The sequence below is a fragment of the Chiloscyllium plagiosum genome, unplaced genomic scaffold (assembly GCF_037043375.1).
Source record: "Chiloscyllium plagiosum isolate Xiang-an unplaced genomic scaffold, Cpla_swu_hap1 HiC_scaffold_3, whole genome shotgun sequence".
Taxonomy (NCBI): Eukaryota; Metazoa; Chordata; class Chondrichthyes; order Orectolobiformes; family Hemiscylliidae; genus Chiloscyllium; species Chiloscyllium plagiosum.
Genome location: NW_028270141.1, coordinates 18,670,478 through 18,684,755, shown reverse-complemented (window position 1 = coordinate 18,684,755; position 14,278 = coordinate 18,670,478). Strand labels below are relative to the sequence as shown.

At 40.9% G+C, this 14,278-nt stretch overlaps 1 protein-coding gene across 1 annotated transcript in view; it reads right to left on the bottom strand.

Annotated features, from left to right (window-relative positions):
• The window catches only part of LOC122541222 (protein disulfide-isomerase A6-like), an 80,223-nt gene extending 66,211 nt beyond the window's left edge, over positions 1-14,012 (bottom strand). Inside the window, exon 1 of the mRNA XM_043677862.2 lies at positions 13,955-14,012. Within this exon, the coding sequence (XP_043533797.1) occupies positions 13,955-13,973 (19 nt within the window). The 5' untranslated portion in view covers positions 13,974-14,012. The remainder of the gene's footprint in view (positions 1-13,954) is intronic.
• Between the last annotated feature and the right edge of the window lie 266 nt (positions 14,013-14,278).

Sequence of the window (14,278 nt, the reverse complement as noted above, 5' to 3'; positions counted from 1 at the left end):
CCCTGGTGAAATTCTACCATGTACCTTATATATGGTATACGCTGCTGGTATTGTGCTTTTGAGGTTTGTATGTCTGTAAATATTGGGTCAATCAAAGAGGCTTGATTTTCCTAGATGGTATTGAATCTTGAGTGTTGTTGGAACTGCATTCTTCTAGTAAGTGGTGTATTCCATCAGTCTCCTGACGCAAACTTGTAGATGGTGGACAAGTTACTCACTGCAGGATTTCTACTTTCTGACCTGTTCTTCTAGTCACCATTTTTTTGTCTCCTGTAAAGACACTATTCCATTCTCTCAGGTCCTCTGTCTCTTTTGCATTTGTTCTGATGATGCAAACCCTTCAAATGTGGGCCTCTGAAATATCCACCTTCTTCATCAACCAAGAATCTCCCAACACCATGGTTGACAGGGCCCTCAGCTGGGTCCAACCCTTCTCCCACACTTCAGCCCTCACCCCCTCTCTTCCTTCCCACAACAAGAGTTACCCTTGTCCTCACCTACCATCCCACCAGTATCCACATCCAGAAGATCATTAGTCGCCATTTCTGCCACCTCCAGAAAGATGCTACTATAAGACACACATTCCTCTCCCTTCCCTTGTCAGCCTTCTGCAAAGATTATTCCCTCTGGGACACCCTGGTCCATTCTTCTTCTCTTCAACCAGCTTCCCAAAGGCCCACAGTATCTTTCCCTGCAACTGCATGTGTAACATCTCCCCATTTATTTCCTTTTTCCTCAGTATCCAAGGGCCCAAACACACATTCCAGGTGAGGCTGTGCTTTACCTGCATTTCCCTCAATCTAGTCTACTGCATTCACTGCTCATAATGTGGTATCCTGTACTTTGGGGAAATTAAGCATAGAGTGGTTGATTGCTTTGTGGAACACCTATGTCCTGTCTACAAAAAAGACCCTGAGCTTCCAGTTGCCTGCCACTTTAACACACCACCTTGTTCCCTAGCCAACATCTCTGTCACAGGCTTGCTGCAAGTGCTCCAGTGAAGCTCAGCACAAGATGGAAGAACAGCACCTCATTTTCCACTTGAGAGCTCTACAGCCTTCTGGACTCAAACTGAGTTCAACAATTTTAGGGCTAGAGGCACCTTCTCCCATGTCCTTACCCCAAGCCCCACACACCAGGTCTTGTTATTATATACTCCATCTCGGCCATTGTGTGTGGCCTTTTGAATGAATCCAAATTTTGCAGAACAAATCTTTTATTTTTTATTAATATGTTTTTTCGTCCTTTATTATTTTTATTTTAATCTTAAAATGAATGTATTTAAAATACCAGAGATTAAAAGAAAATTCAGTGAAATAATCCTCACAGACTGACCGCCACAATTAAAAACTAGGTAAGTCATAAGGCTCCTAAAGAACTACAGATTGAATTGATTGAGCTCTCAGAAGATGACATTTTAAAGTCCTTATTTGACGCTAAGAAAGATCCGATTGAAATATGGAAAAATGCAATAGAATACCCATGCCTTCGGCAACATGCACGAAAAATGCTTTCTTGCTTTCCAACCACTTATTGCTGCGAATCTACATTCTCCTACTTAACCAAAATCAAGACACCCTTAAGGTCACAAATGACAGATACCCATCTAGAGGATCAGCTAAAACTGCAGACCTGCATGCTGCAACCAAATATTCAAATGCTTTCCTACAAAAAGCAGTCACAACAAAGTCATTAAAAGGTTAGTTAACTTTAGAATTAACATTTTTTTTCATTTTTTTTAGTTAGTTAGTACATAGTAGTTAGATTTTTACAAAATAATGTGATTTTTGAAGAATATATAATTGAAGTTTCTTGGATGTGGCCTTATTAGATTACAATTAACATAATGCGATTTTCCAACATGAAAAGGTTCCCCACCTCTGTCTTAGGCTGACCGTCATCCATGCCTTTGTCTTTCCAACTGTTCTTCTCTCTCTTTGTCTTTATCTCCACTGAGCATTTATTCCTTCATCCCTCCTCCAACCCTATCTTCTGCATAAAAAACAACTTTCTCCTCGCAACCATCAGTTCTAAAGAAGAGTCCCCAGACCTGAACTGTTAACTGATTTCTTTCCGCAGATGTTGCCAGACCTGATGAGGTTTTCCAGCAATTTCTGTTTTTGTTTGTGATCATATTTAAACGGCTAGTCCAGTTGACTGCGTGGTTAATAGTAGCCCCCAGGTTCTTGATACTGGGAGATTCAATTATGCTAATGCCCCCATATGTCAAGAGGCAACAGTCAGATTCTTTCTACTTGGAGACGGTCATTGTCTGTCACTTGTGTGGCATCTATGTTATTTGCTTAGTCAGCCTGGATATTGCTCAGATCAAGAATGTATTTGCATATTCAATTTACTCAATATCACTTCTCTGATAATTGCACTTTTCTCAGGTTCCTCCCTCCCTTTCAATTTCTGATTTCCAGCTTTTTATGAATACAACTTAAGTCCTCTCCAGTGAAAACATTTCAATATATCTGTTCAATTCACTGGCCAGTCCTATCTTTCATTACTAATTACCCAGAATCATTTTCTATAGGACCAAGACTTACTTTGTTAATTTGTTTTTAAATATCTGAAGAAACTGTTCTTGTTTTTATATTTTTGGCTAACTTTCTCTCATATATTAACTTTTCCCTCCTTAAGTATTTTGGTAATTCTTTGCTGTTTTTTACATTCTGTCCAACCTTCTGACCTGCCACCTATCGTTGCAGAATTATATATCTACTCTTTGAGTTTGACATCATTTTTACTTTTTGGTTCATCACCGATAAGGGGTCTGTCCCTTAGAATTTTTCTTATTTGTTGAAATACATTTATTCTGCTGTGCAGACAGCTAACTATGCACTGTCTGCTCTGAGGCAATTAAATATACACAAGTGGCACTAGACAAATGAATTATTATCCCCCAAAAGCTTAAATTAGAGAAATGTTAAGACTTTTCAAATCCTTTCAGAATGTACCTGGTTAAAACAATTCCCTTACATTGTTTTCAAAACTTAAAATGTTCATGTACAGTGAATGTTTTAGTTACACCACTAGAGTGCTCCCTTTGCCCATTCAAACCTGTAGTTATAGTAATTAGCTGAGTTAGGAAAATGGATGCAAATATCCCACTTCTATACTAGCTTGTCTTAAAACTCCACAATATATGTTCTAGGGTGAATTTTGTTGATTAAAGGAAAATATATATTCCATGGCAGTTACAGGTGCCCTTGCACCAGATTACCCAGCATCTCTCCCTCTGCTGACAGTAATCTGGGAAGACAATTACGTACAATTCTTGTTGCTGAATATCTCAATAAAATTCTTTGTAGACTGAGCCATTGACTTCATTCCACCCCATAAACACTTCCCACCCACCAACTCCACTTCTCTCCCTGCCCATTGTCTGAGGCTAAATTATCCTAGTTGACACTGAACTGACCTTCTGAAGCATTTACCAAAATCACCTAATTGTAAACCAGTGCCAAACGTTTTCTGATCTTTCACCACATTAAAAGAGCAAATCGGTACTGTTCTTTGAAAGTCACGATTGATGTATAACATAATGGCTCTGAAAGGGTTACTATTAGAGACTACACTCAGCAGCCTCTAACCTGATCATGTAATGCCCTTTAGGAAAGAAAATGTATTATCCTCATCAGTCTGTGACTTCAGGCATACAATATGGACCACAGTCAATGGCCCTCTGAAGTAGTATGATATGAAAACTTTGTAAGGACAAAGCCAGACAGACCTCTCACCATTGGTCCAACAAAGACAAAATCTTCCAGTCAACATTACAAAATCTTCTCCTCCAACAGTGGGGTATTGGTGTCAAATTTGAAAAGCTGTTCCAGAGGCTAGTCAAGCAACAACCTGACAAAAATATGTTCACAGAACCATACTTTTCAGCCAACACTCTTGATGCCTCCATCACCATTGCCTAGTATGTGCCTATGTGTTGAAAAGACAGAGAACCAACTAGTTAAGCTGGTGACAGTGATAAATAATTGACAGGGTGTGCCCTTAGCAGTTTTCAACATGGACTCTGCAAAATCCCATGCCACCAGATCAAATATGAATAAGGAAGCTGTACACTGATTACTAACCATTTCATCAGCCAAGAATCCTGCTCATCAATGCTAAGTTTGGCTCCAGATTCATTACAGTTTTGGTGTATGTATGGATTAAACAGCAGAATTCTAGAAATAAGTTGTGAATGACTGCCTTTAACATCAAGAAATACCCTTGAACAAGGGTTGGCCTAAGAGTTCAAGCAAATTTGATCAATGAAAAAAATGGGAAAACTCACCATGGTTGGAGACATACCAGCACAAAGGAAGATGGTTGTAGTTAATGAAGGCCAATCACCTCCACTCTGGGAGATCATTGGAGGAATTCCTCAGGGCAATGTCATAGGTTCAACCACTTTTATCAATGACTTTTCCTCCATTATAATGTCAGAAGTGGGAATGTTAGCTGATTGGATTTTGTTCATTTCTATATACCATTTCTCAGATAATGTAGTGTTCCACACATGCATGCAGCAAGCAATTCAGGTTTGGGCTTATAAATGATATTAATGCTGCATAAATATCAGGCTATAGCCTTAAACTAAGAGCTCCTTTAATGTTTATAATGCATCCCAATGAACTACCAGGAATATAATGCAATAAAATATGACAACAAGACACAACAGTTATCAAGTAAGATGACCATAAACTTGATCAAAGAAGTAGTTTTAACTGAGTCTTAAAAGCACAAAAGAGGTAAACTGGAGTAGGGAAGAAATTCTAGTGCTTAGATGACTGGCATCCAATGTGGAACAATTAAATTGAGGGTGCAGAAGAGCCACCTCCTGAAGAAGTGTGGGACAAGAGTATACTATAAATATAGGGAGGAGCAAGGCCAGGGAAGGATTTGAAACCCAGAATAAAAATATTAAAATCAAGATATTGCTTGAACGAGAGCTAACGCAAGTCAGTGTGAACAGAGCGATAGTTAAACAAAGCTTGGTGTGAGTTAAGACATGGGCAGGAGAGCTTAAGTTGTTGTAAAGGCTGTTTTCATTAGAGAGGTGGTTGAGAGGTGACTTAATTGAGACATAAAAGATAATCAGAGGGTTAGATACAATGGACAGTGAGAGCCTTTTTCCTCTGATGGCGATGGCTAGCATGAGAGGACATAGTTTTAAATTGGGGGATGATAGATATAGGACAGACTTCAGAGGTAGTTTCTTTACTTGGAGAGTAGTAGGGCATGGAAAGCACTGCCTGCAACAGTAGTAGACTTGCCAACTTTAAGGGCACATAAATGATCATTGGATAGGGATATGGAGGAGAATGGGGGTCTTGATTATTGTGGTGCTGGAAAAGCACAGCAGGTCAGGCAGCATCCGAGGAGCAGGAAAATCGACATTTCAGGCAAAAGCCCTTCATCAAGAATAGAGGCAGGGTGCCTGCAGAGTGGAGAGATAAGATGGAGGAGAATGGAATAGTGTAGGTTAGATGGGCTTCAGATTGGTTCCACAGGTCGGCGCACATCGAGGGCCGAAGGGCCTGTACTGTGCTGTAATGTACTATGCTTTACAAAGGGTGAAATGTGGGAGTCCAGTTGGAATATTCATGTTGAGAGGCAAGAATAATGTAGATGGGGATTTTAACAGCAGACAAACTAGGAAAATAGTGAAGCCAGGCAAGATTACAGATGGTATTAGGAGATCTCAAGAGATGACCCAAATATATGGTTGAAGTTCATCTTGGGGTCAATTTTAAACAAGATAGAGTCTAATGACTTCCTCTTGACACTTAATAGCATTGCCATCAATGATCTAGTACCACCATCATAGGGGTTACCATTGTTCAGAAATGTAACTGAGCCACCAACATAAATACTATGATTATGAGCAAGTTAGAAGCTGGTACTCTGAAATCAGTGAGTACCCACCTTCCGCCTTCCCAGAATCTTTCTAGCTTACAGCGCACAATTGAGAATTTTGCTGCCATAATCTTTATTCACCTGAACGAGTGCAGCCCTACGAACACTCAAGAAGCTCAACTCCATCCAGTAAAAAGAAGACTACTTGATCAGCATATTTTCCATCACTTTAAACATTCAAACTCCCATTGCTGGAAAACCACATGCTGAGTCACCCATCTATCAGATGAAATGCAACAACATATTGTAAACTTTGCCACCTAAAACGCAAACAGCAGCAAATAGATTGGAACAACACCATTAGGAAGTTACCCTTCAAATCAAACAACATCCTGAATTCCAAGTATAATATTATTCCTTCAACATCATTGGCTCAAAACCCTGAAATCCCCGACCTAACAGCACTGTAGGAGTCAGTCAACACAAGGGCTGTAATGGTTCAAGAAGGCAGCTCACTGCCTTACCAAAGGTTTTTTACAAATGGAGAGTGAATGCTGGCCTTGGAAGCAATGCTCACTATCTTATGGGTGAACAAAAATATAAGGAGGTTCGATATACTAATTGCTTTCTGAGGAAGGTTTTCTCCCAAATTTCGTGAATTGATTTCTATTTTATATTTATGGTGTCCTGTACTGGTCACCTCACAAGTGGAAACATCTTCACCATGTCTAACCTCTGAAACCTTTCCTTATTTAATTAAGTCATCCTCCATTTTCTCATATCTAGAAAAAAAAACAAGATTTAGTTCTGGTATAATCTTTGTAAATTTTATTGATATTTTCACCGAACTATTCACAGGACTCCCATGTGGTTAACCAAGACGTTAAGTGCAAGTTTAACATATCTACTCGACTTCTTAACTTGCTCTCCTTTGGGAAATTAACTCCATTGTTGTTTTTTTTTGCTTTTGTTTTGAAAACCAATCTCTTTTTACTATTTTGTGTATTTTTACTTTCAGATCATGGGAACTGGATAGCTCAGTTGGCAAGATAGCTAGCATGTAATTCAGAATAATAACAGTTCAATTAGATTCCCTACAGTATGGAAACAAGCCATTTGGCCCAAAAAGTCCACACCGACCCTCCGAACAGTAACCCACCCAGGCCCATTCCCCGACCCTATATTTACCCCTGACTGATGCACCAAACACTACGGGCAATTTAGCATGACCAATTCACCTGACCTGCACATCTTTGGATTGTGGAGGAAACCCACGCAGACAAGGGTAGAATGTGCAAACTCTACACAGACAGTTTCCCGAGGCTGGGATTGAACCCAGGTCCCTGGCATTGTGAGGCAGCAGTGCTAATCAATGAGCCACTGTGCAGCTCATTCTTATTCTGGCTAAGGTAGAGCTGGGAACTGCCTCTGTGTCTGCCCAAGCTTGATGTCAAATGGTACTCTTCAATATATTATATATAAAACCAATTGTCTTTAATAGACAGAGATGCCTGTGATCCCTTGTGGTATACAACTAAATTACCTACTCTCCATATCCCTTTATCCATTTAAGCACCTGTTTTCCAAGGATCAACACACCTGTTTCAACACACACTTATCTATATTGAAGTATAGTTCCCAATTATACATGTATTCTGCACATATATTACTGTCTTACTGTATTTTAAATCACAATCCATTTCTATATTAATTATATTTCATAAGTTGGTGTCACCTACAAAGATTAAAATTGTATTTCTGCTTCTTCAATCCAAATCATTTAGATAAATGTGAACATCAATGAATCCAAAACCAACTGATGTGAAAAACTGTTTCATATCTTCTGAGTAACTAACTACTCACTTGAAACAGACTTTATCCATTCAACTATTTTCTGTTCTGTAGTTTGCTATCCATTCTACTAAATGAAATTTGATCCTGCATATTCTGACCTTAACTATGAGTCTGCCAAACAGTATGTTATAAGGGAAATACTGATCATGTACTACTAGATGGAGGTTCTCTGTGCAAATAAAATGCCTGGTAGCAGCGTTGGCTCGGTCATTTGTGAGAAAGTTGAAACGTTCATTTGTTCTTGAAGCTATTATATTAGTTTATTATTACTTCCATAGTTCTATGGATTGGAGACTATTAAATGTTTCAACACGTAGTACATTCTTTCTATTTTTGTATAGAAAAACCTGTGCAAAGCTGTGTTGTATCATCACTTAGACAGACGTTATTAAACAAGGTGGAAAATGAAGCAACATAAATTGGTCTAACAAAAAAAACAAAAATACGGGGAACTACAGTGTACAAAATTAAGGATTACAGGTCACTGATATTAAATACTTAAGACAATGAAAGGTATGTTATACAAAAATAAATCTGTTTCCCTCTGAATGAATACAACTGAACAGACCAAGATGGAGTATAGGATAAATTTGTGGCTGAAAGAGCTGCTCCTTTTTTCAGGTATTTTCAGTGTTGGAGCCGATTTCCTCAAATTCTAGGAGCAGTATTTGCTGTTTTATAAGCTGTTACATCGTTTTGGAACTTTGGGGGAAAAAAATAGCACAGCAATAGCACTTTAAAAAGGAAGAAGACAGACAAAGGGCAATGACCACATGGGCAGTGATTCAAATGGTGAAAGAAACCCATACTACTGTCTGACCCAATCATAGCCTGCACAGCTGCGGCCTTTGCTGTCTGTTTTCAAGTATCTTTGGACATCAGAGTTCATTCTAACAAACAGCAAAATTCACAGCTGAACTTGGAGAAACTTGTGTGTGGGTGTACACAGCAGGGAGCAGCTAAGTAGTTTTTTAAAGTGTTACTTTGCTGGTGTTCTTTTGTAAATCTACAATACCAAGTAGAGTGGGTTCTTTAAAAAATGTTGTTAATGAGATCTATCTCTTAATTAAACTTTAAAAATATAATAACATAGGTGCAGTGTTTTTAGAGCAGAAAGACTGTGCTATTTGCTGGGCCTGTAAATTGTTAAGGTGCAAAGATGTCCTTTAGTAGAGTGATGTTCTCTTCTTGTTGGAGATGGAAGATTAAGGAGAGTTTCCATGTTTATGATGATTATGTCTGCAGGGAGCGTGTTCGGTTGCAAATCCTATTGGATCGCATGGACCAGTTAAAGTGCTAGTTAGAGGCAATGAGGAGCTAGGGGGTGTGATGGATGGGAGTTGCAGGGAGGGGTATAAACCAAAGATACAGTCAGGTAGATGGGTGATCTCCAGGAAAGGTAGCAGAGGCAGCAGGAGTCTTCTTGGCTATCCCCATCTCAAACAAGTATGCTGTTCTGGAAAATGTAGGGGGTGATGAACTCTCAGGGGAATGTAGCATGAGCAGCCAGGTTTCTGGTACCAAGACTGGCTCTAATGTAACTAGGGGTACGCCAGGTTCCAAGCGATCGACTGTAATGGGGACTTTCTTGTTAGAGGCACAGAATGGTATGTTGCCTCCCTGGAGCCAGTATCAAAGATATCTCGGAGAGGGTGTAGAATATTCTCAAAGGGGAACAGGATCAGCAGGAGGTCATTCCATACACTGTAGAGTGTAGAAGTAAAAAAAGATGAGATTCTGAGGACAGAATACAGAAAGTTAGGCTGGAATTTAAAAGGTCAGTCTTGAAGGTAGTAATATCTGAATTACTCCCAGTGCTACATGCTAGTGAGGGCAGGAATAATAGGACAGAGTAGATGAATGCATGGCTGAGTGGCTGGAGCAGGAGAGAAGGATTCACAATTTTGAACCACTGGAATGTCTTCTGGGATAGAAGTGATCTATGTAAGAGGATGGATTGCACCTGAACTGGAAGGGGACTAATATACTGGTGGAGAGATTTGCTAGAACTGCTCAAGAAGATTTAAACTAGAAAGGTTGGAGGGGGGGGGTGAATCCCAAGGAGATAGTAAGGAAAGTGATTAGTCTGAGACTGATACAGTTGGGAAAAAAGAGTAAGTCAAACAGACAGGGCAGGCAGGACAACGTAGGACTGATAAATTAAGCTGCATTTTTTTTCAATACAAGGGGTCCAACAGTTAAGGCAGATTAACTCAGGGCATGGTTGGGAACTTGGGACTGGGATATCATAGCAATTACAGAAACATGGCTCAGGGATGGACAGGACTGGCAGGATCAAAAGGAGGGTCGAGAGAGAAGGAGGAGTGGTGTTTTTGATTAGAGGTAACATTACAGCTATACTTCGGGAGGATATTCCTGGAAATACATCTAGAGAAGTTATTTGGGTAGAACTGAGAAATAAGAAAGAGATGATCACCCTATTGTGATTGTATTACAGTCTCCCCAGTAGTCAGCGGGAAATTGAGAAACAAATTTGTAAGGAGATCTCAGTTATGTGTAAGAATAATAGGGTGCTTATGGTAGGGGATTTTAACTTTCCAAACATAGTCTGGTACTGCCATAGTGTTAAGGGCTTGGATGGACAGAAATTGTTAAGTGTGCCTAAGAAAATTTTCTCATCCTGTGTGTGGATGTACTGACAGAGAAGATGCAAAATTTGACCTACTCTTGCAAAATAAGGCAGGGCAGGTGGCTGAGGTGTCAGTGGGGGAACACTTGGGCCCAATGACCATAATTCTATAAGTTTCAAAATAGTGATGGAAAAAGATAGGATTTAAAAGTTAAAATTCTAAATTGGAGGAAGGCAAATTTTGTATGCAGGTTTGCTCACTGAGCTGGAAGGTTCGTTTTCAGACGTTTTATCACCATAGTAGGTAACATCTTCAGTTAGCCTCCAAATGAAGCACTGGTGGTGTAGCCCGCTTTCTATTTATATTTATGGTAAATGGGATCCAAGTCAATGTGTTTGTTGATAGAGTTCTGGTTGGAATGCCATGCTTCTAGGAATTTTCGTGTCTATTACCACCCCCTGAGAAAAAGAACAGGAAATGACATCACCATTGGAAATGATGTCACCACAGGAAATGACATCACCAACCCAAGGCAACCCAAACATATAAATAGAAAGCGGGCTACACCACCAGTGTTTCATTGGAGGTTCACTGAGGATGTTATGTTGTATGGTGATGAAACATCTGAAAACCTTCCAGCTCAGTGAGCAAACCTACATCCAGAACCTCAACCTGAGACAAATTTTTGATGGTATTATGCAAGAACTTTCAAAACTTGACTGGGAGCAGATGTTTGCAGGTAAAAGGATGGCTGGAAAATGGGAAGCCTTCATAAATGAGATAATGAGAATGCAGATAGTATGTTTATGTTTGGGGCTGGGAGGGTGGAGGTGTGTGGAGAGGGCAAAGCTGTTAGGTGTAGTGAATGCTGGATGACCATAGAAATTGAGGTTTTGGTCAAGAATAACAAGAAGGCATATGTCAGGTAGACAACAGAATTGGAGTGATTCCCTTGAAGAGTATAAAAGCAGTAGGAATATACTTAAGAGGGACCTCTGCTGTATGTGATCTACATAAATGATTTGGAGGAAAACATAGCTGGTCTAATTAATAAGTTTGCAGACTCTACAAAGATTGGTGGAGTTGTGGATAGTGAGGAGGATTGTCAGAGGATACAGCAGGATATAGATTGGTTGGAGGCATAGGCAAAAAAATGGCTAATGGAGTTTAATCCTGACAAATGTGAGGTGATGCATTTTGGAAGGTCAAGTATAAGTGGAAATTATACAGTGAATGGCAGAACCTTTAGGAGTACTGATATGCAGAAGGATCTGGGTGCGCAGGTCCACAGATCACTGAGGTAGCAGCGCTGGTAGATAAAGGCTTATGGCATGTTTGCTTTCATTGGAAGGGGCATTAAGTATAAGGACAGACAATTTATACTGCAGCTTTACAGAACTTAGGCCACACTTGGAATATTGTGCACAGTTCTGATCACCACTCTACCAGAAGGATATGGATGCTTTGGAGAGGGTATAGAAAGATTTACCAGGATGTTGCCCATTATGGGGGATTTTAGTTATAAAAAAACATTGGATAGACTGATTTGTTTTCACTGGAACACAGGAGGTTGAGGACAACCTGATAGAACTTTATAAGATTGTGATTAGCCTGGATAGGTGGAAAGTATGAAGCTTTTCCCTGGTGTAGAAGGGTGAATTACTAGGGGACACAGGTTCAAGATGCAAAGTTGGGAGGGGGGAAGTTTAGAAAAGATGTGCCAGTCCAGTTTTTCACACAAAGATGGTTAGTGCTTGGAACATGTTGCCAGAGGAGGTGGTGGAAGCGGACACAATAGCAGCATTCAAGAAGCACCTGGACAAATACATGAATAGGAATTGAATAGAGGGCTATGGATCCTGTAAGTGAAGACAGTTTTAATATGGAAGGGCCAAAGGGCATGTTCCAGTGCGTTTTTGTTCTTTGAAATCAGGAGGGCAAAAAAAGGGACATGAGAGAGTTTTGACAAATAGGGTTAAGGAGAATCCAAAGAGATTTGACAAATATTTTAAGGACAAAAAGGGTAACTAGGGAAAGAGGGGCCCCTTAAAGATCAGCAAGGCCATCTATGTGTGGAACCGCAGGAGATGGAGGAGATATTAAACAAGTACTGTTTACTGTGGAGAAGCGTATGGAAGATCAAAAACATGGAGAAATAAACAGCGGTACCTTGAAAAATGTTCATATTACAGAGGAGGTGGTGCTAGATGTCTTAATGTATAAAGATGCATCAATCCCTGGGACTTGATCAGTGTACTCTAGAACTCTTTGGGAAGCGAGGGAAGAAACTGCTGGGCTCTTGCAGAGATATTTGTATCATGGATAGCTACAGGCGAGGTCCTGGATGACTGGAGGTTGGCTAACGTTGAGCCACTACTTAAGCAAGGTGGTAAGGATAAAGTGTGAAGAGGTTGAAAGAGGTTACAATAATTCCTGTTCCTCCCCTAGCTACGCCCGAAACATTGACTTCTCCACTTCCTGGCTTGCTGTGTTTTGCCAGCCTCCTGTCTGTCTACGTTGGATTCCAGCATCTGCAGATTTTTGTCTCTGTTTCAAAGTAACAGCAGGAAAAATAAAATGTCCAACTGGTAGGCCACATTTTTCAAATCCTGGCCAGTGACAATTCTCTGAGATAAAGCTTTCGGAGTGACGCTCCTTCAGCAGGTGATAGTCAAAGCTTCCAATTAAACCTGTTGGACTATAACCTGGTGTTGTGATTTTTAACTTTGTACACCCCAGTCCAACACCAGCATCTCCAAATCATGGGGAGATCAGCAGAGATGGTGATTCACTTCTACAACAGAATGACCACATCGTCAGCTTCTGAGCCCTGCAAGAATCTACTCGGGCTCCATTTATAATTTTGGGTCCACTACATTAGTGGGAGGAACCTGTGCTTTCAAGGGCCATCTCCTCATCAACACGAACCACAAGACAGCCTGAATTTGGCCCCCTGTTCAATATTGACAACTTGCTCTCCAAAGTGAGCTCCATTATCTCACTAGGAGAAACACAGAAATGAAGTTCTGGACAGACCATTTAGTCTTTTGAGATGGGACATGAGCAAAGGACTTTCTATCCTTCAGCTGGTACAAGTGTACAAGTATTTATGGACAGCTTTTGTGGAGTAATGATAGTGTCCTACAAAAACAGGAAGTGTTGGAAAAACTCAGCAAGTCTGGCAACATCTGTGGAGAGCAAAAGAAAAGTTAACATTTGGAGTCCAGATACTTTGGTCAGCAATAAAAGAAGCTGGATGGTATTTATCCCGGTGGCTGGGGTGCTGCGGGAGAAGGAGACTGTCACATAGATGGGAGATGGGGCCAGATATTAAGAAAAAAATAGGGATATAGTCAAAGAGATTCCTGATAGGTCACCTGATGTAGCACAGTGGTAGCATCCTTCCTCCTGGACCAGGAGGCTCAGATTCAAGACCCATCTCCTCCAGAGGTGTATAATAACATTGATTGATTAGAGAAGGAAAAAATAGCAAGCCCGGAAATGTTTAATGGGTGTTACCGCCGGGCTAGAAGGCCTGGGCAAGTCCCACCTGCCCTAGAATGGTGTCTGAACAAATTGATTAAAAATCTGTGAAATATATTTGCAGGCTTGAGATGACTGCGAAGACGCCGCGTGGGACAACTCACCAAGTCCGGCAGCTCTCATGCTGCCGAAGCAAACGGCAGCCGCCCTCCGCGAAACCGAGCACCGGCCGCAGCGAACGGTTTATGGGCAGAAGGCGGTTAGGAATGTGGAGAGGGCGCGTGCGCCCGCCCGCGAGGCGCCTTCTCCCTAACGGACATTGGGGGCGCGGGCGGTGCTGGCGCGCGAAGCGACAATCGGAAAACAACGAGGCATCGGGCGCGCCAGCTGCTGGGGAAGAAACCGCCATGCCCTGCTGAGCCGCGTCCAGCGGGGAAGTCCTTTGCAAGCGTGACAACGGCTACACGGTTTCTCTATAATGGGTGTGG